This window comes from Myxine glutinosa, chromosome 5 (assembly GCF_964187855.1).
Source record: "Myxine glutinosa chromosome 5, kmMyxGlut1.1, whole genome shotgun sequence".
Classification (NCBI taxonomy): domain Eukaryota; kingdom Metazoa; phylum Chordata; class Myxini; order Myxiniformes; family Myxinidae; genus Myxine; species Myxine glutinosa.
This window is the reverse complement of record NC_136265.1, coordinates 1,144,484-1,170,462: the sequence shown is the minus strand read 5'-3', so window position 1 is coordinate 1,170,462 and position 25,979 is coordinate 1,144,484. Positions and strand designations below refer to the sequence as shown.

Sequence of the window (25,979 nt, the reverse complement as noted above, 5' to 3'; positions counted from 1 at the left end):
AGGCTATGGGTGAAAAGACTGGGAATACAGAGAACGAAAGTTATTGGATCACAAACGACGGACCACTGAGAGAAAAACAAAGCCTCAAGGTTGTACAGTGCACACTGTACAAGGCCTCAAGACACGACACGGCAAACAGACGATCAATTTATGAAAGATAAACACCGAGAAACAACCAAAGTTGCACACAATAACTTCACACACCGAAAGATAAATACAGTTTCGACAAAATACAATTGTGAACAGACTTAACTTCGAAAAACGTGGAGACCGTGTGGAGCTTCGAAAATCCCAAGGTGGAGGTAGGCCTTCGAGGTAGGCCTTCGAAAATTTAAAACCGAACTCCTTCATTTTTGATCTAATCGAGGGGAAACTTCACAGATCTGTTCAGCATGTCAATCTACTAAAATGTCATTTTGGAATTTGCGATAGGGCACGTGGTTTGGCAGATATCGTTAATTAAACGAAAATATTTTAAAAATGGATATCTTGTTTATTCCAGAGTTCTCCTCAAGCCGCACCGCGCGCCCTCAGCCTCGTCCCGCGAACGTCAAAAGCGCGACACAGCGCACGCTTTCCGGAGGGGCGGAGCCAAGCCGAGCAACATATATATACACATCGATCATTGATCGTGAACCGGAAAATATAATAAATTACTGATATTTAGCGACTCGAAAGGTTCTTTATCAACAACTTATTTTCTTGTGCTTCTGCTGACCTGTCTGCAAGGTGTATAAATCGAAGTCCCGAGTGTGAATCACAGGTGAGCCCGTCCTGAGGTAATTTGCGATTGGGAACGATTCAGAACCTGTGAATAAATAACCCTTGGTAATTTCCCCAACAGTTTTCCGGACGACAGACTGCCGGTCGGGACATGTATTGCAGCGCAATGCTCAGAATGCTTGTTCTTAAATGATGTTTTTCTCCTCCATTTCCGAGATATGTCAAAATAAATTCTCTGACAGTAAGGGCCTACTTTCTTTTTCATTTATTGTTTTGGGGAGAGGGGATGTTAAACAAAACCTATTGTTGCGGTTTTGAGAGTGTACATATTGATCATTAAAGGTTAAAGGTTTGCCCCCATAGTTAGTCCACAAGCAACACGTAGGCCCACTTAGAACATTAGTTATGTCATAGTATGTGTGAGGATAAAGCCATTTCCACTAGTGATACCTGCGTTGTGTAAAAGAAAATAAGCTTAGGTCCCGTTCATTTTGCCTCCACCCTCCAAATCTACCTCGTTGGGCAGCATCCATCCCGCTCCCCGATTCGGCTAATCCACCTCGTTTGCCAGCAGCGTTCGCTGCCCTTGGTTTCGCTCGAAACCAGTCAAATGCCACGAGGTAGGCCTGAGAGAGGGTGGAGCCGGCGTTGAGGTCGGGGAATGGCAGCGAGAGACGGTAAGAGCCAGCCAATCAGGGCTCTAAGGTCATGGCGTGAGGGGCGGGGTAAGGGCGTGCCTATAAAAGCCAGCGCACAAAGCCCTTGAGGAGGACTGTTGAGAACTGGCCAGGAAGGACGCATGCGAGAGGACCGTGCTGGGAGGACTTGCCCGTTTTGCGCTTTGTACTGAAGAGGACTTGTTGGGAGAGCGCACTGTACAGGACTTGTATTGATAGCGCATACGAATCTGTATTGGGGGCGCATATGAACTGTATTGGGAGCGCATATAGCGCCGGTTCATTTATTACGTACGCGGCTGAGCCGCGAAGTAACCACCCAGCCAGCCTTACCTTTCGCCCCGCATTTAACCCAGTAATTGTCCGATCCGCGTCAACGACACGTGGAGACCTTCTGCTGCCCTGACCATCCTCTTCGCGGTGTGAGTCGGGGACCGGAGCGAACTGCCTGGACGCCATCATCCCTGGACCATCGACCCGACCATCTGCAATCCCCGTGAGTGTCTGAGTGTGAAACGGGCCCGTGTCCTGGGATAAGTTAAGACTGTATTAAGCTGCACTGTGTGTTCTTCTTCTCCTTCCTGTACAAATTGTAAATAAACCAATTGTTATTCCTTGTTTCTTCCTAATTCGACCGTATCAGTGATTTCCACCATTGGGTAAGCGTGGCACGATCAGAACCGCTTGGATCGGGTATTAGTTCTTGTTAACGGCTCGGATCACGGTTCGCTATCGCTCGGCGTTTCCACCTACAACCGTGATTCGGGCGGGGTTTATTTCCTTGCTTCCTGGGCGGCGTTGGTACTTAGGTAATAGGAATTTGGCCTCACACCCTATTCAACGCCGTCCGGAAGGAACGTCATAGCCCCGGATCCTGTCGGCTTGTAAAAGACAAGGGGACTAATCCCCCCTTGGTAAGGGGAAAGGCCGACCAGGAGATCCGCAACATTTGGTAGTCAGGAGTGGGGATTTTGAACCTGGGACTAAATTTTTTAGAACAAATTTTGGGCTCCAATTTTGCATATTGGCCGCAACATTTGGTGTCAGGGAAGTGGGATTGGACCCGAAGTGTGCCTAACGCACTCAAAATTACGAGCGACCGAAATTTTATAAACAACCAAATTGTATTCGTGCCATGGATAACCAAGACGGTTGGATGCCGGTGGGGGTAAACGAGGAGGATCGGTTAGAATCATCCCAGGACCCCCGGGAAGATTTGGGACAGTTGGCAATGGAGGACATTGATGAGGGTCAGGTAGCAGGAGAAGAAAATGGCGGCGCCTCGCACATGGCCGCGGCAGCTGAGCCCGCAGCGCCAGTAGATGTGGGCCTTCTTGTGGCGCAAATGATGGGGTATATGGAAAAGATGAACGAGAAATCCACCAGGGAAATGAACAAAATGGGAGTGAAATTGGGAAATGAGATTGGGGGATTGAAAAATGATATGGGAGAAATGAAAGAGGGGTTAGTGGGGTTGGAAAACAGGATGGCCACCCAAGAGAATCAAATGAAAGGAATGAAGGACGGGTAAACGGGGCTGGAAAACAAAATGGGGGGCCAAATGAAGGAAATGGGGGGCCAAATGAAGGAAATGGGTTGCCAGATGAAAGACAGGTTAAATAATTTGGAACATAAAATGGGAGGCCAATTGAGGGAAATGAGGGACAAATCCGCCCGGGAAATAAAACAGATGGGGGATCAAGTAGAAGAGGTAAAAAACAGGCTGGAAAACAAAATGGACACCCGAGGGGAGCTAATAAAAAAGATGGCAGAAGACGTAAGGCGCAGGTCGGGCGGAAAAGGCACATTGGTACGCGACGGGGTAACGCGATGTGAGAAACGCGTGGAGAGCCGGGTAGAGCAGAGCACAGTTAAGTGGACCGGGGTAGAAATCGCGACACGGGGTATGGGAAAGCCGACGGCCGCCGAAGTAGAAGAGAAAATTTTATTAGCGCCGGCGGTCGTCGAGGAAAAAGAAAATGAAATATTTATAATCGAAATTGGGGCCGAAGAGACGGCAGACTTAGAAAATATATCGGAGGAAGAAATGGAATATGTTCAAAGTCTGCATTCGCATTGTGATGTCCTGCTGCCTAACCAAAATGAAAGTTTGCAGATGCGGTTCGAGGAGAAAAGAATCCCGAAGGTGAGTAGGGCTGTGTATGGCGCGAAAGTGTTTGGCGCGAAAAGATTTTTCGCACGCTTGGGATCGTGACGTCACCCGGGCGCTTGTGGAAGGTCCGTGGTGCGCTGTGTGAAAGTGAATAGCGAGAGTGTGAAACCGAGAGTGAGAGTGAGTGCACAACGGAGTGTAGGTGTGAAGAGTGCGACACAGAGTGTGAGTTGGCCGGAGAGAGTGTGCGGGAGTGCACACCAGAGCGCGTGATTGGGTGTGCAACAGAGTGCACACCCGTGGTGGTTATGGAGTACGTAACGGGAGAGTGTGCGCGAGGGTGTGCGGTGATGATTGGGTGTGTGCAGGAGTGCACACCCGTGGGTATTACAGACTGTGTGCGAGAAGAGTGCACAACAGAGTATGTGGAAAGTGCGTGTGCGCCTGGTTGTGCGGTAAGAGAGTGCGTACTGAAGTGTGCGAACGGTGTGATTGTGCCTGAGTGGTGTGCACCTGAGTGTGCGAGAGAAGAGTGTGCACAGGAGAGTTCAGTAAGGGAATGTATGAGGCGCTGGAGCGCCGCGTTGTGCGAGTGTTATGGGGTCCTCTACAATCTTCTGGTCTCGGTAACCTCTGTATGGTTATATGTTACCCTGTATGGTAATATGTTACCCTGTGTTGAAAATCAATTGTGAAACCACACCAATGATTATAAATGAACAAAATTGTATTACAAATCACACACAGGAATAACGGGATAACAGATGGCCATTAAGAGTGCACTCTATATACGTAGTGTGTTCAAAAAGTATCCGACCTTTATTTTTTGTGCGTAAAAAAAAGAAGCTAGGGAGGCGTTGATTGGTGCACGTATGTAGGCGATCCTAATGCGCACGCGTGAATTTTTTCCCACCTGCAGAAGCTGTCATTCGACAGCAGACCGCCGATGAGTGAGGACATGTAAGCGAGCGCCGTCGGATTTTCGTTTTTGACAAAATGACGGAAAAACTTGGACAATGCTACTGCATCAAATTTTGTGTTTTTTGGCCTCGGGGATGTTGGATGCTTCCATTGTGATGACTGCAACTTGGTTTTTGGGTCGTACCCATAAACCCAGGACTCATCGCCAGTGATCACTGTGTTGAGGAAGCTGGGATCGCTGTTCACAGTCTCCAGCATGTCCTGTGCGATCTCCAAACGGAGTTGCTTCTGCTCAATCGTTAGCAGCTTTGGTACGAACTTCGCTGAGATTCTCCTGAAGCCCAAATCCTCCTTCATAATGGAATGAACGGTGTTGAATCTTGCGGATCGTTTCCACTTGGGAATCGCCAAGCTTTACACAAAATTTGATGCAGTAGCGTTGTTCAAGTTTTTCCGTCATTTTGTCAAAAACGAAAATCCGACGGCGCTCGCTTACATGTCCTCACTCATCGGCGGTCTGCCGTCGAATGACAGCTTCTGCAGGTGGGAAAAAATTCACGCGTGCGCATTAGGATCGCCTACATACGTGCACCAATCAACGCCTCCCTAGCTTCTTTTTTTTTACGCACGAAAAATAAAGGTCGGATACTTTTTGAACACAGTAGTATATCTTATATAAAGTCAAGTAACTCGCTGCTCTGCCAGCAAATGAACGGACACTCCTCAATGTCTCTATGACTTTTCCCAAGGCGAACGGGAGTCGCTCCAGCGGTCGATGGAATGAAATCTGGTCGAAGTCCGAATCTCGCTCTCCGGTTATCCGAAGCGTGTACAGTGGGCAAGGGTGCTCTTCCCGCCAAACTACAACGGCACCCTCCAGAGGCACACCTTCACCGCTCCCTCAGCAAACCGCAACGTAATTGGAGACGGAGGAGTCGCACCCACTCATCCCCGACAGACTTTAGGATGTTGGGGGTGAAGATGACACGAAGCAAACGTTCACAGGTGTCCGAAGCACGGGGTTCAAAATGGCAGACGGCTCTGGCTTGAGCCGATGCGACGAGGCAAGGATTCGTTGGAATCTCAGCGCCCCAAATCTGTCTACGCAGATTTCTCCACTCCAGTGAATATTCTTATCGCCGGATGTCCCTTCCAGGAACTCAAAATCCCCTCGCGGCTGTCAGTAAACCTGTCTCGTTACGGAGCGCTGACGTCACGCGTCCTCTCCAACTTGGTTCGCGCTGCTTCTTCCTCTTCACCTCATTGTCTTCTCGTTCGGTTTCCTGTATAATTTTAAGTGAACCTTTTTAACTTTTAATAACTGTTCATAAACAATAGACCTTGGGAAGACAATAATAGGACATAGAATCCGAAATCTTTCAAGTGGAGGAAAACCACAATTACGGAAGTTACGAATCCGTAACAGCGAGTGAGAAGCGGGTCGTGTGGTGTGAAAATGTGATTCGGGCATCGACGCAGACCGGGTTAGCGGTTAAGGCGATGTATAGCCGACGCGAGCTCTCGGGGCGTGGTGCGGTTTGTGTGCTGCGGGGGCCGGCGGGGATCGTTGCCACGCAGTCTCGCAAGGATCGCCGTGCACGATCCGGGCCGGGCCCCGCCCTGTATGGTCGGTGCCGTGCGGTGGCGCAAGGTGCAAACGGCACTGTTTGAGGGGAGGAAGGAGAGGTCGGACCTTCACCCCCTGGCGGGTGCGGTGCTCAGGCCGGGGGAGGTTGGGCCATCGTGCCGGAGACCGAAAGGCTCTGCGCAGGGATGGCGCCTGGAACCTCGGCCCGAGCATGCCTCCTCCCCAGAATCGAAAATGTCGGACGGACCCAACCAACAGGAGACTGACCACCCGCATGCATTGCTCAGCTTTGCGAAGCCGAGCTGTGAAAATGAATTCCTGCACGACGAGGCTCGAGAGTAGTGGACAAATGGTAGCAGTGATGATGGCGAATGGTAGCTTTGCCATTCGTTACATTGGGGCACATGAGCTTTAGATTATGGGGATGGCAGTGAAAACTAGCCGAGGGCGGGCTAGGTTATTGTTAGGGATTTAGAAAGATGACAATAGGAACAAGATTTAAGGAGTGACATTTGTACCGGTAGAGGGCACGTAGAGAGATTAGATGGATGATAATGAAGTGGGTGTGCTTAGTGCAAGGGAAGACGGGAAAGCACGAGTATTAGGGGAAATAGTTCGTTAGATGATGCTGTGTGTGTGAGTATGAGGATGAGCTTTAGGCGCAAATGAGGAATTGAGTGAAATTGTTTGTGGATGAACTTGGTGAAATGAGGCATTGCTCATGAATGGTTGTGTGTGTGAGAATCTGGTTATTGTTGAACTTGGTGAAGTGAGGCATTGGTCGGGGATGACCGGAGAAAGTGTATGAGTGGTGTATTGAGGATGTGTGTAATTGTGTTGAGTGAATTGGCTTGCATGGTGTGCAAGTGGGAAATCTTTGGTGTGTGGGAGTAAGTAGTGTGGAATGAGTGGTGTGGAGTGCATGGTGCGAAGGAGTGGATGGGGGAAGATGGACCCCTTCACCAATACCCGGGGAGGGTAGTTTAAAGTTAGGTAGAGGGAGTAGGTAAATTGTTTGGATATTGACATCTGTGGTGCAGTGAGTAGCAAGGTGTTGCTTTGATGGGTGCATGAGTGAGTGGAATGGCTGGGCGTGTGGGCTTAATTGGTGAGTATGGTTAAATGGGCATTCCGCCACTGGTAGTCTGTCGGCCAGGTGAGGCAGCAGGTAGGCCCTGGGAGCCAGGTAGAGTTCAGTGTCGAGTTCAGTGGGGCCCGAGGATCCTAAGAGATGACCCGGGTAGCCCAATGCCAGAGAGAGCATCAGAGGGGTGAGAGAGCCAGGAGGGCCTTCCCCAAGTTAGGGTAGTTGAAGGAGCATGGTAAGCTCGGGTGGCGACTTCAGTGGCGGAGGTGCACAGGTAGGTAGACCTGCTGGTGGAGCCACACGACCCAGCCCCGAAAATGTGCGAAGGCACAGTAGGAAAAATTGGGGGAGTGAGACCCCAAAATTGGAAGAGCACCACAGGATGGTCAACGGGAATTGGTTTTTAGAACCACATAGTGTAATGATGGCCAATTGATTGGCAGGGCAAGACCCCGGGTAGTTTAAGAGTTAATGTCAATTCGAGTATAGCTAGGATGAAAGTCTCTTCGCACCATCCGCATCCACTCACCAAGGTGACAGGACTCCACACCAGTTTTTGCAAATGTTTGGAATGTAAGACGCATCTCGACGTAAGTTGGACATTGTGTTTATTCCATCTCTTCCTTCTTGGGAGGGATTGGATGACGAATTTGGAAGTAGAGGGGGGATAGAAAAGACAAGATGGTAGAGACGGAATTTGTAAAGTGTAAATACGGGGAAGGGCAAGGGTTGTGTAGGTTGACATGGGGGGTGACGAACGGCTAGGGACGAGCTTTCTCCGCTCGCTCTCCCGTGCCCCTCATGTTGCATTACCTTGTGATTGTGTGTACCCTTGCGCCCTTGCCCCCGCTAAACTCTCTGCTTTGTCTTTCCTCCCCACCCATGGACCCATTAATTTTGTTGAGGGGAATGTGCAGGTACCCTGAGCTGTGCGGCTGCACTTTGTACATCTGTGCAGCTGCACCCTGATACCTGCTGCCTGCACCGATACACCTATGGACCACACGTTCTGTGGCCTGGCACCTTTGCTGGGGCAGACAATTGCTGCAAACATGATCTTGCCCTGCGGACCACTGTTTTAAGTGGCATCAATGCCATGCAGTCGGACCACCTCAGTTGGCCCCGCTGGCCGACATGAAAACGGACACGGTTTGTGCCTTTTTATTTATTTCCTTTGGTGTGTCAGGAAAGAAGACTTTAAGTTTTTATGATGGCACACCGAAGACGAAGACGCAAGACGCAGCCAAGATGCAGCAGCCCAGCAGCCAAGCAAGACATCATTGATTTTTGAAATGTGATTGTGCATTTTTTTTTTATGATTGTGCATGATTGTGCATTTTTGCGCATATTGGTGTATGGTGTATTGGTGCAGTGCATTCTGTGTTTCTCCTTTCCAAACTTCTTTCCCACAAAAGAACAGGTCCTGGGTTGCAGTGAATGAATGAATGAATGAATGATCGTTTTAAGGCCATTTTTCCCCGCTGGAGCGGGGGTTAGCCTTGCGGGCCCCATGACAATCATGGTTCCCTGTTTGAGGCAATGTTTTTATGGCCGGATGCCCTTCCTGACGCCAACTCTTGGTCACGCTCTTACGATGCGCAAGGATACGGTGTACCTATTCTAAGCCGGGGAACACACCGTGATCATTCATCCCAGCAAGCTGGTACTCAATTTGCCGACCTCGGAAGGATGACAGGCTGAGTCAACCCCCCTGGTGTTAATTCAGCGATCGACCGGGATTCGAACCCAGGATTCTAGGATCCCAAGCCGGCACCCTAACAGCTAAGCCAACACCAGGCTCAGGTTGTAGTATTGTAAATAATTAGTAGTCTTGTAAATAACATGCTCCCCACCGGCTTTATGTATAGTTTGCGAATTCTTTCCGTAATTCGGTTAATTGTGGGTGTGAGTCTGTTAGTTTGTACACAACGCAGTAGGTGGGACATATCTAGTGTTTAAAACTGTCACACACAGGGTGTTAGGTTAAATGTAGAGGGAAACCACACCTACGTGTCACACTAAGTTAAAAAGTAGTCCTGACCCTTGCATCAGAACCGGTCATACTCACTTGTGTGGGTTCGGCTCGAGGACGAGCCTGGCGAAGGAGGGGTGCAGTGTTGCGGTTTTGAGAGTGTACATATTGATCATTAAAGGTTAAAGGTTTGCCCCCATAGTTAGTCCACAAGCAACACGTAGGCCCACTTAGAACATTAGCTATGTCATAGTATGTGTGAGGATAAGGCCATTTCCACTAGTGATACCTGCGTTGTGTCAAATAAAATAAGCTTAGGTCTCGTTCATTTTTCCTCCACCCTCCAAATCTACCTCGTTGGGCAGCATCCATCCCGTGCCCCGATTCGGCTAATCCACGTCGTTTGCCAGCAGTGTTCGCTGCCCTTGGTTTCGCTCGAAACCAGTCAAATGCCACGAGGTAGGTCTGAGAGAGGGTGGAGCCGGCGTTGAGGTCGGGGAGCGGCAGTGAGAGACAGTAAGAGCCAGCCATTCAGGGCTCTAAGGGCATGGCGTGAGGGGCGGGGTAAGGGCGTGCCTATAAAAGCCAGCGCACAAAGCCCTTGAGGAGGACTGTTGAGAACTGGCCAGGAAGGACGCATGCGAGAGGTCCGTGCTGGGAGGACTTGCCCGTTTTGCGCTTTGTACTGAAGAGGATTTGTTGGGAGAGCGCACTGTACAGGACTTGTATTGAGAGCGCATACGAATCTGTGTTGGGGGCGCATATGAACTGTATTGGGAGCGCATATAGCGCCGGTTCATTTATTACGTACGCGGCTGAGCCGCGAAGTAACCGCCCAGCCAGCCTTACCTTTCGCCCCGCATTTAACCCCGCAATTGTCCGATCCGCGTCAACGACACGCGGAGACCTTCTGCTACCCTGACCATCCTCTTCGCGGTGCGAGTCAGGAACCGGAGCGAACTGCCTGGACGCCATCATCCCTGGACCATCGACCTGACCATCTGCAATCCCCGTGTGAGTGAGTGTGAAACGTGCCCGTGTCCTGGTATAAGTTAAGACTGTATTAAGCTGCACTGTGTGTTCTTCTTCTCCTTCCTGTACAAATTGTAAATAAAGCAATTGTTATTCCTGGTTTCTTCCGAATTCGACCGTATCAGTGATTTCCTCCATTGGGTAAGCGTGACACGGTCAGAACCGCTCGGATCGGGTATTAGTTCTTGTTAACGGCTCGGATCACGGTTCGCTATCGCTCGGCGTTTCCACCTACAACCGTGATTCGGGCGGGGTTTATTTCCTTGCTTCCTGGGCGGCGTTGGTACTTAGGTAATAGGAATTCGGCCTACCACCCTATTCAACGCCGTCCGGAAGGAACGTCATAGCCCCGGATCCCGTCGGCTAGTAAAAGACAAGGGGACTAATCCCCCCTTGGTAAGAGGAAAGGCCGACCAGGAGATCCGCAACAGTATTATTCCAAATAAACCCATGGCGGGAGTATTCGCTGATTTGTGTATTGAATACATGTATCATTAAATACTTGCATCTTTAAATAAAGATTTTTTTATTACCTCCACCACCAAAGGAGGATGAAAGTTGTGTTTTCACCCCTGTCTGTCTGTCTGTCTGTCTGTCTGTCTGTCTGCCTGTCTGTCTGTTTGTCTCTGTTTGTGAACAAAATATCTCTCAAAGTTTTGGACAAATTCTGACGAAACTTGTCAGTGATGTAGCGTATGTCACAAGAACGAAATGATTTGATTTTGGTGAAGATCCGGATTCGGATCCGGCTACTCAGATTTTTAAAGTGATTCTTCACCATTGGGAGATGGAGCCAAAAAACGATACATATCAGGATATCTCAAAAAGTTGAGGACCGATTTGGACGAAACTTGGTGGACAGGTTGGGTGTCTGACAAGGATAAATAGTTTCGATTCTGGTGAAGATCTGAATATGGATTCAGATATGAGGGTTATTTAATTTTTTGAGTGATTCTTCACCATTGAGTGATAAGGCTAAAACCAACATGTAGCCAGATATCTCAAATAGTTACGGACAGATTTGGACGAAACTTGGTGGGCAGGTTGTGTGTGTGTGACGAGGAAGAATCGATTCAGTTTTGGTGAAGATCGGATCGGGCTAGTCGAATTTTTAAAGTGATTCTTCACCATTGGGAGATGGGGCCAAAAAAAACGATATAAAGCAGGATATCTGAAAAAAAAGTTGTGGACGGATGATTTTGATTAAATGTGATTCTGTATAGTGATTTTTTGGTCAACTCTGGGATACGAAACATAAACTGTTCACCTGGTGGAGGTATGCTCTCCACTGAGTGCCATTCTAGTTATTGATTTATTGAATACGTGTATCATTAAATACTTGCATCTTTAAATAAAGGTTGACTGGAAAAAGGTTGGCATTGATTTTGTTATGTAATGACACTGGAAACACCCCCAAGCCTCTCTATAGCACTCCGTAATGCTTGGACAAACACCCCACCCCCCCCCCCCCCTCCCAAACACCCCTCAGTGTGACGTGCACTTTGGGCTTTATGGAAGACGATTTCCTGGTACCTTATAACAGTAGCTCTGGAGTTAGATTTCCATGTTTATGTAAAATATGATAAAGAACTGTCGTTATAGATCTTGCAATTAAACTTGCAAAATGACTAACTTCCCTGCAAATGTCTGCTGCTCTTCTTCTGCCCCAATCGGTTCTTCTGATGTGCTTGTTAAAGTGGACATCTCTCTGGCCATTCTCAGAGTGCCTCCTCAGCGCCGACGAGTCTGGCATTTCACTCAGGCTGACTAGTACGGTCTGCAAGCAGCCATCAATTTTCTGGACTGGTCTCCCATCTCCACTGCCTCTGACATAAATTCTTCCTGGGAATTCTTCCAAACCAAACTGCTCTCTCTCATGCACAGATTTTTTTTGTTTTTGTTTTTCTATACAGAATCGAGGTTCGTGAAAGAGCTAACATTTATTTCACAAACAAATCAAACAGACAAACAAAATATATAAAAAGAGGGAGCGGAAGACAAGATGGGGAGAGAAGGGGAAGCACACAAACACAACATTTGAGAGCAGGGAGATGTGTGGGAGGGAGAGGGCTTGGGGGGAGTAGGCGTGGGAAGGGGGGTGGGGGGGGGGGGGGTGGGAGAAGTATAAAACACAAGGACACCAAGGACTTCCAGGACAGAAGTTGCTATTTCAAAAAAGTGGATTTGGGGTGAAATTAGCGGGGGTAGAAAAGATCAAGGTTTTGGATGGGGGGGGGGGGGGGGGGGAGATAAGAGATGGTGGTGAACAGCTGTTTTAAAGACCTGGAGGGTGGAGTGGGATTGAAGAGAGTGAGGGAGTTTGTTCCAGAGGCGGGAGAAAAGAGGAATGAAGGAGTGAAGGTGAGCAGAGAGTCCTGATTTTAGCAGTTTAACCATAAGAGGGTTGCAGGCAGATCTTGTGCGACCTGTAGGAATATTTGGGGGACATAGCCCAGAGAGAGCTGGGGGGGCAAGGCCAGAGAGGAGTCGGTAGAAGACGGAAAGACCACCAAACCTGCCTGCGGTGAGTGAGTGAAAGGCCCTTGGAGTTAGCTTCATCGCGGGAGAGTCCAATGATTCTGAACGCTTTGGTTTCAACAGCGTGAAGATGAGCTAGGTGTGAGGCAGGAGCACCAGCCCAGAGGGGAGAGCAGTATTCCATTGAGCTGCGGATGAAAGCCTTGTATGTGGTGAGGAGCTCAGGTGTGCCAAGGAAGGACTTCGCACGACAGAGGATGCCCAGTCGGCGACTGGCTTTGGAGGCATGATTTGAAATGTGGTTTTCCCAGGAAAGATCATGGCAGATAGTGAGACCCAAAAGCTTGAGTGACAGAACTTCTTGGAGAGGATTATTCAGAAAGTAGATGGGAGGGTTGTCCAGTCGGTCTTTTCGGAGAGACATCGTAAGAGTGTGAGATTTGTCAGGATTGAAAGACATGTTCCACTTGTTTGCCCAGTCTGTGATTTTGTCCAGGTCTGCAGAGAGTGAGGAGCCTGCAGACTGCCGATCTGAGGGATGAGGAATGGAGCGACAGAGAGTAGAGTCATCAGCAAAGAGATAGAGAGGATTTTCAAGAGAGTCAGAGAGATCATTGATGAAGACCAGAAAAAGCACAGGGCCCAGAACACTGCCTTGGGGAACTCCAGCCTGAACAGGAAGAAGAGATGAGAGAAACCCATTCTGGGCCACACGTTGACTACGACTAGAGAGGAAGTCTGCCAGCCATGCGTGGAGATTTCCATGGATACCAAAGGAGGAGAGTTTGGTGAGCAGAGCGGGGTGCCAGACCGTATCGAAGGCACGTGATATGTCAAGGGAGACAGCTCTAATTTCCTGTTTGGCATTGAGGACCTCCATCCATTGTTGAGAAAGCAGAAGCAGCATGTCCAGAGTAGAGTGACCAGGTCTGAAACCAAATTGATGATCAGAGATCAAGCCATTGGAGAAGAGGAAAGATTTCATATCCGAAGCAATGATGGATTCCATGACTTTGCTGATAATTGGGAGAAGGCTGATTGGTCTGTAGTTGCTAGGATCTGTTTTTGCACCTTTTTGTGCAAAGCGGTGATGTTGGCTGATTTACAAGCAGATGGCAGATGACCTTGAGCAAAAGAGAGGGTGAAGAGAACAGAGAGAGGGAGTGAAAGAGCGGAAGAACAGGATTTTAGGACCGTGGGCTGATGCCGTCCGGTCCAGTTGCAGAATCAGTCGAGGGTTGACAGAAACTTTTCCACCTTCTCAGGATTTAGACGCAAACAGAGAGTTGAGGCATTCAGCTTTTTCAAGTTGCCTTGAAGTTGCCTTGAAACAACTTGCCTTTGCCTGTTGGAAGGCAAATCCAACTGAAGGCAATATCAGTTCCTTCCACCAATCTCGGAACAAGTGTGTGTGTTGAACCATTCCATTGAACTCTCAAACCTGTCTCCTTCCTCCAAATACTGGTGGCGTCTGGTCAAATCTGTTTCTGGTGTTTGTTCCCCCTCCATCCCCTCCCTTACCTCAAATGGCTACACAGTTCACACCGCACGTGACAAAGCCGAATGCCTCAACTCTGTGTTTGCCTCAAAATCTTGTGCCCAAACCCATCTCTCTCTGCTCCCACCTTTCCCAGTCGAACCCAACTGCTCCTGGACTCTGTGTACTTCTCTCCTGACAAGGTGGAGAAGTTTTTGTCAAACCTCGACTCTGATTCTGCAACTGGACCAGACGGCATCAGCCCACGGGTCCTAAAATCCTGCTCTGCCGCTCTATCTCACCCTCTCTCTGTTCTTTTCACCCTCTCTTTTGCTCAAGGTCATCTGCCAGCATCTTGGAAATCAGCAAACATTACCGCTTTACACAAAAAAGGTGCAAAAACAGATCCTTGCAACTACAGACCAATCAGCCTGCTTCCAATTATCAGCAAAGTCATGGAATCCATCATTGCTTCGGATATCGAATCCTTCCTCTTCTCCAATGGCTTGATCTCTGATCATCAATTTGGATTCAGACCAGGTCATTCTACTCTGGACATGTTGCTTCTGCTGTCTCAACAATGGATGGAGGTTCTCAATGCCAAACAGGAAATCAGAGCTGTCTCACTTGACATATCATGTGCCTTCAATACGGTCTGGCACCCAGCTCTGCTCACCAAACTCTCCTCCTATGGTATCTATGGAAATCTCCACTCATGGCTTGCGGACTTCCTCTCTGGTCGTAGGCAACGTGTGGCCCTGAATGGATTTCTCTCATCTCCCCTTCCTGTTCTGGCTGGAGCTCCCCAAGGTAGTGTTCTGGGCCCTGTGCTATTTCTGGTCTTTATCAATGATCTCTCCGACTCTTGGGAAAATCCTCTCTATCTCTTTGTTGATGACTCCGCTATCTGCCGCTCCATTCCTCATCCCTCAGATCGGCAGTCTGCAGCCTCATCACTCTCTACAGACCTGGACAAAATCACAGACTGGTCAAACAAGTGGAACATGTCTTCCAATCCTGACAAATCTCACACTCTTCCAATGTCTCTCCGAAAGGACCGACTGGAAAACCTTCACATCTACTTTCTCAACAACCTCTCCAAGAAGTTCTGTCGCTCAAGCTTTTGGGTCTCACTATCTGCCATGATCTTCTTGGGAAAACCACATTTCCAAGCTGGCCTCCAAAGCCAGTCGCCGACTGGGCATCCTCCGTCGTGCGAAGTCCTTCCTTGTCACACCTGAGCTCCTCACCACATACAAGGGTTTCATCTGCAGCTCAATGGAATACTGTTCCCCCCTCTGGGCTGGTGCTCCTGCCTCACACCTAGCTCGGCTTCACGCTGTTGAAACCAAAGCTTTCAAAATCATTGGAATCTCCTGCGATGAAGTTAACTCCGAGGGCCTTTCACTCACTCACCGCAGGCAGGTTGGTGGTCTTTCTGTCTTCTACCGACTCCTCTCCGGCCTTGCTCCCCCAGCTCTCTCTTTGCTCTGTCCCCCAATATTCATTCAGGTTGCACAAGATCTGTCTGCAACCCTCTTATGTTAAACTGCCAAAATCTAGGCTCTCTGCTCACCTTCACTCTTTCATTCCCCTTTTCTCCCTCCTCTGGAACTAACTCCCCCCACTCCCTTCAATCCCACTCCTCCCTCCAGGTCTTTAAAACAGCTGTTCACCACCATCTCTTATCTTCCCCCATCCAAAACCTTGATCTTTTCTACCCCCGCAAATTCACCCCAGATACTTTTTTTTTTTTTTTTTTTTTTCTTCAAATTCCAACTTCTTTCCTGGAAGTCCATGCAGTGTTCATATGTTTTATACCTCTCCCACCTCCCCCCAAGCCCTCCCCCTCCCACATTTCTCCCGATGTCCCTGCTCTCAAATGTTGTGTTTGTGTCCTGCTCCCTCTCTCCCCATCTTGTCTACCACTCCCATTATTTTTTGTGTTTTATGTGTCGGTTTGACTTTTTGTGTGATTAATGTTAGCTCTTTCACGAGCCTCGATCTTGTATACAAAAAAAAAAAAAAAAAAAAAAGGAAAAAAATAAGGTTACCTCTTTTTGTATCACCTTGATAATTGACATTAACTTGTTCTCCTGTGGCTATGTCACATGCTGTGTGGTAAAATACTGTACCATATAACCCGCACATGAGCGTTTTTTTCCCCACAGTTGGAATTTTCGGAACTTTATTTTTTTAACGTATAACCCTCAGGTTATTTGCGTGAAAATGTGGTATTGTCTTGTCTGAGTCTAATTCACTCGGTGTCCGTGCCTGGCCTGCCATGACCAAACAAGATGGCTGTGCACTGTCCCTTACAATCGCTGCCTCTTCGACAATTTCTCTTTGGCGAATGGTATTTTTCCCCACTGAATGTTTTGTTTTGTTTTTTTCCCTTAGTCATTTCTGATTAATGTTTTGTAGAAAGAGGGACACTGGTATTAATGGCTGCATGCTATTTTGCCTTTTTTGCGCAGGAACCTACGGTGAAGCCTGAGCGTGGTGCGCAGGTTCCTTTGAGTGGCGTTGAGGCTCCGGTTGCTCATGTTGATGCAGCTGTTGAGCTGCTTGGAGTGAATCTCGTGTCCGGTTCACCTTGTCACTTTCAACTTCCAATCCCAACGTCGTCACCTTCTGGAACCACGTCTGTGCCTCTGAGCATACAACCAGTGTCTAAAGGATTGATTCCTGTCTCTTCTGCTGCACCATTGACCATCTCCTCACCATCCTCCACCTCATCTTCCCCTATTACCACCACTACCTCCACCTCAGGTGGCAGCCACATCTCAACTCCGCAGTCCTACAGCATGGACGACTCGTTGGACGATGAACTTGTCTGCAACCCGAGCTCCCTCAATGAGGTCACAGAAGCCATTGCAGCTTTAAAAACTGCCACTGAACTTGATAATCTCGGATTTCCTCCAAGTACACCAACACCAGGCCCTATACTTTCAGTTTCTTTCAAACAAACTGCACTGCAAGTCCCACTTGGTTCTGCACAAGCAAATGCCATCCAGACTTTGCAACTACAAGAGCCTCCTGCCCAAGTTGTTGAAACTGCAGGAAGCCCAAGGGAATTGCAAAACCATGACAAAGTAAGCAATTTGCAGATCTCTGTGGTTGTCACAACCCACAGTACAGTTGTGTCCTCCTCACAGAACCTTTCAAAACCGGCATTTGAGCTGAGTACTTTGCAAAGCCCTCCTCAAGCACAGCCCTTGCAGTATTCCAAGAACACAAATGTGCTTGCTAAAGCTTGTACACAAAATTATGGAGGAGATTTGGCTGTGACCTCAACCAGAGACCCAGTGGCAAAGGTTCGGGCACCTCTTCCAAATCAAAACTGCAAACTTTCAGAGGAACCAGGAGGTCGAACAGATACACGAAAGGATGCCCAAAAAGGACCTACTTCTCTTTGTAATTCATCCCCCATGCCAAACATGGCACAAACTCCTTACATGGCTGTGGTTTTAGAACACTGTGGTATTGTAAGTGGAACTAAAACATTTAAGATGCCCTTTTCACCATCAGTGAAGGGACTTTCACCAACTTTATTAGGGCAGCATCATGCAGCTCCCTCTCCATGTAACCAGAGTGCAAAAAAATCTGCTCCGTCACTGAAGCATGCCAGTAACAGCTGTACCGTCCCGGATAATACTGTTGGCCGTGTTGTTTCTCCAGTTAACAGGAGTCCTTTGCCAGTTCAGCGTGTGACGAATCTCCTATCTGTACCACCAGCCCCTTGTGGCGGGGCTTCCATTGTTCCGGTACATCATTCACACTCGTGCACGCTCTCTCTCTTTCTGAAACTCTCTTTCTGAAACCCTCTCTTTCTGAAATCCTCTCTTTCTGAAACCCTCTCTTTCTGAAACCCTCTCTTTCTGAAACCCTCTCTTTCTGAAACCCTCTCTTTCTGAAACTTTCTGAAACCTTCTCTTTCTGAAACTCTCTCTTTCTGAAACTCTCTCTTTCTGAAACTCTCTCTTTCTGAAACTCTCTTTCTGAAACTCTCTCTTTCCGAAACTCTCTTTCCAAAACTCTCTCTTTCCGAAACCCTCTTTCCGAAACCCTCCTGTTCCGAAACTCTTCTGAAACTCTTTTTCTGAAACCATCTCTTTCTGAAACTCTCTCATTCCGAAACGCTCTTTCTGAAACTCTTTTTCTGAAACCCTCTCCTTCTGAAACTCTCTCATTCTGAAACTCTCTTTCTGAAACTCTCTTTCTGAAACTCTCTCTTTCTGAATCTCTCTCTTTCTGAAACTCTCTTTCTGAAACTCTCTCTTTCTGAAACTCTCTCTTTCTGAAACTCTCTCTTTCCGAAACCCTCTCGTTCCGAAACCCTCTCGTTCCGAAACTCTCTCTTTCTGAAATCCTCTTTCCGATACCCTCTCTTTCCAAACCCCTCTCTTTCCGAAGCCCTCTCTTTCCGAAATCCTCTCTTTCCGAAACCCGCTCTTTCCGAAACCCTCTCTTTTCGAAATCCTCTCTTTCCGAGATCCTCTCTTTCCGAAACCCTATCGTTCTGAAACAATCTCTCTTTCTGAAACTCTTTCTTTCTGAAACTTTCTTTCTGAAACTCTCTCTTTCTGAAACTCTTTCTGAAACTCTCTCTTTCTGAAACTCTCTCTTTCTGAAACTCTCTCTTTCTGAAACCCTCTATTTCTGAAACTCTCTCTTTCTGAAACTCTCTCTTTCTGAAACTCTCTCTTTCTGAAACTCTCTCTTTCTGAAACTCTCTCTTTCTGAAACACTCTCTTTCTGAAACTCTCTCTTTCTGAAACTCTCTCTTTCTGAAACTCTCTCTTTCTGAAACTCTCTCTTTCTGAAACTCTCTCTTTCTGAAACTCTCTCTTTCTGAAACTCTCTCTTTCTGAAACTCTCTCTTTCTGAAACTCTCTCTTTCCGAAACCCTCTCTTTCCGAAATGCGTTCTTTCCGAAACGCGCTCTTTCCGAAATCCTCTCTTTCCGAACCCCTCTCTTTCCGAAATCCTCTCCGAAACCCTCTCGTTCTGAAACTCTCTTTCTGAAGCTCTCTCTTTCTGAAACTCTCTTTCTGAAACTTTATTTTTCTGAAACTCTTTCTGAAACTCACTATTTCTGAAAATCACTCTCTGTAACTCTCGCTCACTCTCTGTAACTCTCGCTCACTCTCTGAAACTCTCGCTGACTCTTTGAAACTCTCGCTCACTCTTTGAAACTCTCGCTCACTCTTTGAAACTCTCGCTCACTCTTTGAAACTCTCGCTCACTCTTTGAAACTCTCGCTCACTCTTTGAAACTCTCGCTCACTCTTTGAAACTCTCGCTCACTCTTTGAAACTCTCGCTCACTCTTTGAAACTCTCGCTCACTCTTTGAAACTCTCGCTCACTCTTTGAAACTCTCGCTCACTCTTTGAAACTCTCGCTCACTCTTTGAAACTCTCGCTCACTCTTTGAAACTCTCGCTCACTCTTTGAAACTCTCGCTCACTCTTTGAAACTCTCGCTCACTCTTTGAAACTCTCGCTCACTCTCTGAAACTCTTGCTCACTCGGAAACTCTTACTCACTTTCTGAAACTCTCGCTCTCTCTCCCTGAAACTCTCGCCCCCTCTCTCTGAAACTCTCGCTCTCACTCTCTCTCTCCCTGAAACTCTCGTGCTCTCTCGCTCTCTCTCTCTGAAACTCTCGCTGTCTCGCTCTGTCTCCCTGAAACTCTCACTCTCTCTTACTCTCTCTCTCTTTATCTCTCTCTCTCTCTCTTTATCTCTCTCTCTCTCTTTATCTCTCTCTCTCTCTTTATCTCTCTCTCCCTGACACTCTCGTTCTCTCTCCCTGACGCGCTCTCTCCCTGAAACTCACGTTCTCTCTCCCAGACTCTCTCTATTCCTGAAACTCTCGCTCTCTCCCTGAAACTCTCGCCCTCTCTCCATGAAACTCTCGCCCTCTCTCCCTGAAACTCTCGCCCTCTCTCTCGGAAACTCTCGCCCTCTCTTTCTGAAACTCTCGCCCTCTCTTTCTGAAGCTCTCGCTCTCTCTCCCTGAAACTCTCGCTCTCTCTCCCTGAAACTCTCGCTCTCTTTGAAACTCCTCCTCACCCTGAAACTATCTCTCTCACTCAAGCACTTGCATGGAATTTAGTGTAATGGCCCAAGTAACGAAGCTGTCGTTCATTTTGTTCACTTTGATTCAACTTCGCTGCTTTGTGGCTGTGCTGTTGTCTGTGTCAATGATTGAGTTTGTGGCTTCAGTGTGAATCCTGTGCTTTCATGGCGATTTACAAAAACTGGAATTCTTGCTGGTCTCGTTGCTCGCTGTTCTTTTCTTTCTTGTGATTTATTTTGTTGTTGATCTGTGAAAGGAGCAAAATACCACCTTTCCTGTTTTTTGGAAATATCTGTCTTTCAGATGAGGGTTGTGAAATAGGTAGTAGGTGCAGTTTATTATGTTAAACAAGCAAACTTTAAATGACCACACCATCATCCTCTCCACATTGATTTTATAACAGCTCATATTTGAAATGACAAAGATGTCGGTCTCAAAAGGTTTTGTTTTATGATTTTACACAGGTCTCATATTTTTATACAGGTGTCAAATTTTGTCATCTTGCATATACTGCTGCTCAAGCATACCTCTCCCCGCTCTACCTCGTTATCCTCTGGTGTATGAGGCTTAAGCTGGGTTTAAAAAAATCTGTTTAAAATTTTGGTAATCGAGTCCAAAAAATGTTGGCAAATCTAAATTAATTTTGACCGAAGGAAACATAATCGAGAACAATACTCGTTTGTACGAAAGTGGTGTTTAACGAATTGGACTGTGCCCAAAGAGCTGTGAAAATATCCGTCCCTGAATATTCCCTTTTTTGTTCCATTTGATGTGGGAACACCGTCGATCGCAGCATGTTTGTGTCCATTTGTACCGTACTCTAGTCGTACCACTTGTGCTTCACCAGCCATCTTATCAGTTTCCTGCTGAGCTCAACACTTTTGCGTCCATTTGCACTGTACTCTGTCATACCACTTGTGCTTCACCAGCCGACATGATATCGGTTTCTTGCTTAAGCGTAACATGTTTGCCGTCGATTTGGACTGTACTCTGTCATACCACTTGTGCTTCACCGGCCATCTTGTTATTGGTTTCTTGCTTAAGCGTAACATGTTTGCCGTCGATTTGGACTGTACTCTGTCATACCACTTGTGCTTCACCAGCCATCTTGTTATTGGTTTCTTGCTTAAGCGTAACATGTTTGCCGTCGATTTGGACTGTACTCTGTCATACCACTTGTGCTTCACCGGCCATCTTGTTATTGGTTTCTTGCCGAGCTTTTGTAACACGTTTGTCATCCATTTACACCGTCTTTGTTCTCGCACCACTTGCTCAAGAACTTTTGGGAGAGGTGGGAAGGGAGGAGCAGTGGGTTGAAGGCTTGAATAGGAAGGTGATTGATGCCTCAGGTTGGGAAGGCAAGGGTGGGGACAGCAAAGATGGGACACAGTTGGAAGACTATTGATGGGGGAGGGGATTGAGGAGTTGTCAGAGGTGTGTGTGTGTGTGTGTGTGTGTGTGTGTGTGTGTGTGTGTGTGTGTGTGTGTGTGTGTGTTTGTGTTTGTGTTTGTGTTTTGTCGCGGCGTTGCGTCGCATGTGCATGCAGGGATTTGATGCAATCACCGTACGGGTAATGTGCCGGCTTCTTTTAAATGAGTTACTGGTGATGACAAAGTTAGAAAGTTCAAATTGTTTTTCTCTTTTTGTGAACACAACAGATTTCAGCAACAACAGTTTTGGTTTCTGCAACATCCAAGCCTCCATCATCGCCGCAAATTCAAAAACCAGCTCTGAAAGTACCGTGCAGCTCGTCACCACCATGCCAAAAACTTAAGTTGTCACCTCCAAACACAAAGCCTAGACCACCCTCAAATTCCACCCAGAAGTCCACACTTTCCAGTTGCAGCCAAAATCCACATCATCCCTCCCCTTGTCCAAACGTGAAGTCACCCTCCGTGATCCCCCCCAGGATAAGACAGTCAACAGCATGTTCCATCAGCGAGAGGTCTCAGTCAGCGACGTCTGCTCGGGGGAGGCTGTCGGCACCGACGTGCGGCGGCACAAGATCCTTGACGCCTGTGTGTACTGCAACGAGACCTGGATTGCCTCCTAACATGAGGTTTCTGGCGACGAACTTGCGATCCGTGTCTCCGAGTTCTGTATCCATGACGACTGCATCGGCGCTCTCCAGTAGTGGGCGTTCTCTTTCAGCGAGTCCCGTCAACGCAAAACCATTGATAGTTCCACAAGCCAATGTAAAATCAAATTCTCTGTCTTCCAATCAGAATCCTCATTCGGTTTCATCACAAAACCAAAAGTCACCCGTTGCATCCACAAATCGAAATCCTTTGCCTGTTTCAGCATGTACGAAAGGAATGGGCGTTCCCATCGCAAAGTCGCCGCCGACACATGTCCCCGGTCACAAATCTACCGTTATAACCTCTGTGGGGCACGAATGTTCCGCGTCCCTGGGAGTCGTACCTCGCTCTCCGATGCACGTGCCGCTCGGAAATGTCTACCTGCCGATGCCCCAAAACCTGACTTTTCCTGGCTTTTCAAGCATTCGAGCGCATGCTTCACCGGCTGATCCCATCATCACAGGAATACATGGAACTAACTTCCATCACACGATTGCACATGGTGAGTTCTCTTTACCACTCTTATTTGGTATTTGTGGAATGATTGTTGCACTTTGACTTATTCTCTGCAAAATCTTCACAAGCTTTACCTAACAACTCCATTTCCCCATTTCAGGTTTTATTTCGTAAAATTACAAATGATTGTACAACCTCAAGTCGACCTATTCTGTACACATTATGTAAGCATTAACTTCTCAATACGCTAGGGGGAGGCTTATAGCTGTTGTCTAATTTGTTTCTACGATTCATCATCCTACCATCGCTATTTTCAGTCTACTGCTGGACTAAGGCCTCAGCATGTTGACACCATGTTGCTATGTCTCTTGCTTTGTTCTTCGAATTCACTTTTTCCCAATATTTGTCTATTTAGCCTGGCGTTAGCTTAGCGGTTAGGGTGCCGGCTTGGGATCCGAGGATTCAGAGTTTGAATCCCGGTCGATCGCCGAATTAACGCCAGGGGGGTTGACTCAGCTTGTCATCCTTCCTGAGGTCGGCAAATTGAGTACCAGTTCACTGGTAATTCCCTGTGTGTCGCAAGAGGTGACTAACAGGGTTGGCTGCAGGAAGGGCATCCGGCCGTAAAACGTTGCTTCAAAAACGGGACCACGGTTCCCAAAAACGGCCAACCCCTGCTCTGCGGGGAAAAGGGCCTCCAAAGGTTGTTCTGCTTTCTGCTTCCAATATTTGTCGATTTCATCCATCCATCTTAGGCGTGGCCTTCCCCTGTTCCTGTTGCCATCCATTGGTCTCCATGTTGTTAACGTCACTAGCACGCCATGTTAATACAATAAGTGCCCTCAATGTTTATTGGTACCCCAGAGTTTATTAGACACCCTAGGAGTACACGAGCACCCATATAGGTGTTCTCTTTTTCTTCCTGCACTCCCGATATCCGAGCTGTATCTCAGAGATGGCTTGGACTTTTGGTATGAAATTTTGCATCAGTAATGTAAATAAAAAGTATGTGGGGTTCTCTTTTTGACATTGACCTAATTGTTGAGGCCGTGACCTAATTATACATTTTCACATTTTTCACCAGAACTTGACAAATGGTTGCCTGGACTGATGCCATATACACTACTCACAATAAGTTAGGGATATTGTGGGAGTAAGTTTATTTTTTTTTATAGGGGTTAGGGTTAGGTTATTGAAATCAAGAATGCTGTGTTTTTTCACACATTAATAACCATAGAATTAGGGCCAACAACTTTTTTCAACATAATTAATACACAAAATCAACCACACCGAAGAACCTGCCAATATCCCTAACTTCCTACCCATCCCTCGCCCTCAAAACAAATTATGAGAAAAACAAGACCAAAAGTCTAACAGCGGCGTAGCCGGGCTTGTTTGATTCGTTAGTTGAAGATCGACGTAATGACACAAAACTGCCGCTACTTTAATATTTAGAATATATATTTTAACCTCAAGTAACTTTGCAATCACTATGAAGGGATTCGTGTTACGATTACATTGATTATAATATTAACGTTACGTTATCATTATTACGAAAATGATATTGCTATTACATATTGCAATATTTAATAGCAATATTAAATATTAAATATTGAAAATAATTAAATATTAATATTATTAAATATTGCAATGATATTGCTATTAAAAGGGGGTTAACAAGGAGAGATGCAGAAAATAGGGCAAAATGGAGAAGATTGTCATGGGGACCGCAAGGCTAACCCCCGCTCTGGCAGGGAAAATGGCCTTAAAATGCATGTTGTTGTTGTTGTATATTGCTATTAAAAAAAACTGAGGCTAATGACATTTCCGCGGTTACACCGCTTATCATCGACTCATGAACCATACACCGCAGCAACCCATTAACTTTCCATTCACGACATTGGGATTAAAGTGTTATTGTTATATTTACTATATTATTATTTTTATCATTATTATTATTATTATTGTTATTATTATGAAAATGATACTACTGTAAGGATACACTACTGTATTAAGAAGGGACAAGTCAACACTGTTCCAAAAATTTGCATGTTGCAGTTTAAACCCAGTCGTTTTCTTTTTCTTTTTAATTCCTTTCTTGTTACAAAAAACACCAGTGAATCTGCCATTATTTCACCAAAATAAAACATTTCACTCACGATGCAATTAATCCCATTCATTTACACACAAAAACTAGTGAGAAAAAATGTCTTTAAATTGATATTGCTTCCCCTGCTTTGCACCAAGAGGAAAAAGAAAACCCTTCACCATCCAGCGCTACGTCAGTGACGCAGTAGTCATGGAGCGCCGCAGATAAGTTGCTTACTAAAATGGCGGCCGTTCCACCCCAGTGCGTACTTCACTCTTTCATATGGGTTTACAGCCGAGTGGCTTATCTTGTTCTGCGCTAGTATCTTTGGGCATAATATTATGAATTGATGATATGTTCCTGGGTGGAAATGCTTGGTCCTGACCTAACTCTAACCGAAGCAAAGGCAGTGAATGTGTAAATATACTTCCTGTAGATAAATACGAAAGACACTAAATAAATAAACCAAGGACAGTAAAAAGAGTCATGTTTTAAAATTTAAAGTCATGGAATCCATCATTGCTTTGGATATCAAAACCTTCCTCTTCTCCAATGGCTTGATCTCTGATCATCAATTTGGGTTCAGACCAGGTCACTCTACTCTGGACATGCTGCTTTTGCTGTCTCAACAATGGATGGAGGTCCTCAATGTCAAATAGGAAATTAGAGCTGTCTCCCTTGACATATCACGTGCCTTCGATACGGTCTGGCACCCCGCTCTGTTTACCAAACTCTCCTCCTATGGTTTCCATGGAAATATCCACGCATGGCTTGCGGACTTCCTCTCTGGTCGTAGTCAACGTGTGGCCCTGAATGGATTTCTCTTATCTCTCCTTTGTGTCCAGGCTGGAGTTCCTCAAGGCAGTGTTCTTGGCCTTGTGCTTTTTCTGGTCTTCATCAATGATCTCTCCGACTCTGGAAAATCCTCTCTATCTCTTTGCTGATGACTCCACTCTCTGCCGCTCCATATGTCATCCCTCAGATCGGCAGTCTCCAGCCTCCTCACTCTCTGCAGACCTGGACAAAATCACAGACTGGTCAAGCAAGTGGAACATGTCTTTCAATCCTGACAAATCTCACACTCTCTCGATGTCTCTCAGAAAAGACCGACTGGAAAACCCTCCCATCTACTTTCTGAACAATCCTCTCCAAAAAGTTCTGTCACTCAAGCTTTTGGGTCTCACTATCTGCTGTGATCTTTCCTG

At 46.9% G+C, this 25,979-nt stretch overlaps 1 protein-coding gene across 7 annotated transcripts in view; it reads left to right on the top strand.

The window, feature by feature from the left end:
• UBN1 (ubinuclein 1) overlaps positions 1-25,979 on the top strand; it is a 393,312-nt gene that overhangs the window by 297,501 nt on the left and 69,832 nt on the right. For 5 of the 7 annotated variants that reach the window (XM_078777497.1, XM_078777495.1, XM_078777496.1 and 2 more), the window contains 2 exons: positions 16,546-17,835; positions 21,810-22,731. In XM_078777497.1, coding sequence (XP_078633623.1) covers positions 16,546-17,835; positions 21,810-22,731 — 2,212 coding nt within the window. The remainder of the gene's footprint in view (positions 1-16,545; positions 17,836-21,809; positions 22,732-25,979) is intronic. The other 2 variants (XR_013623390.1, XM_078777498.1) reach the window with 2 other exon arrangements.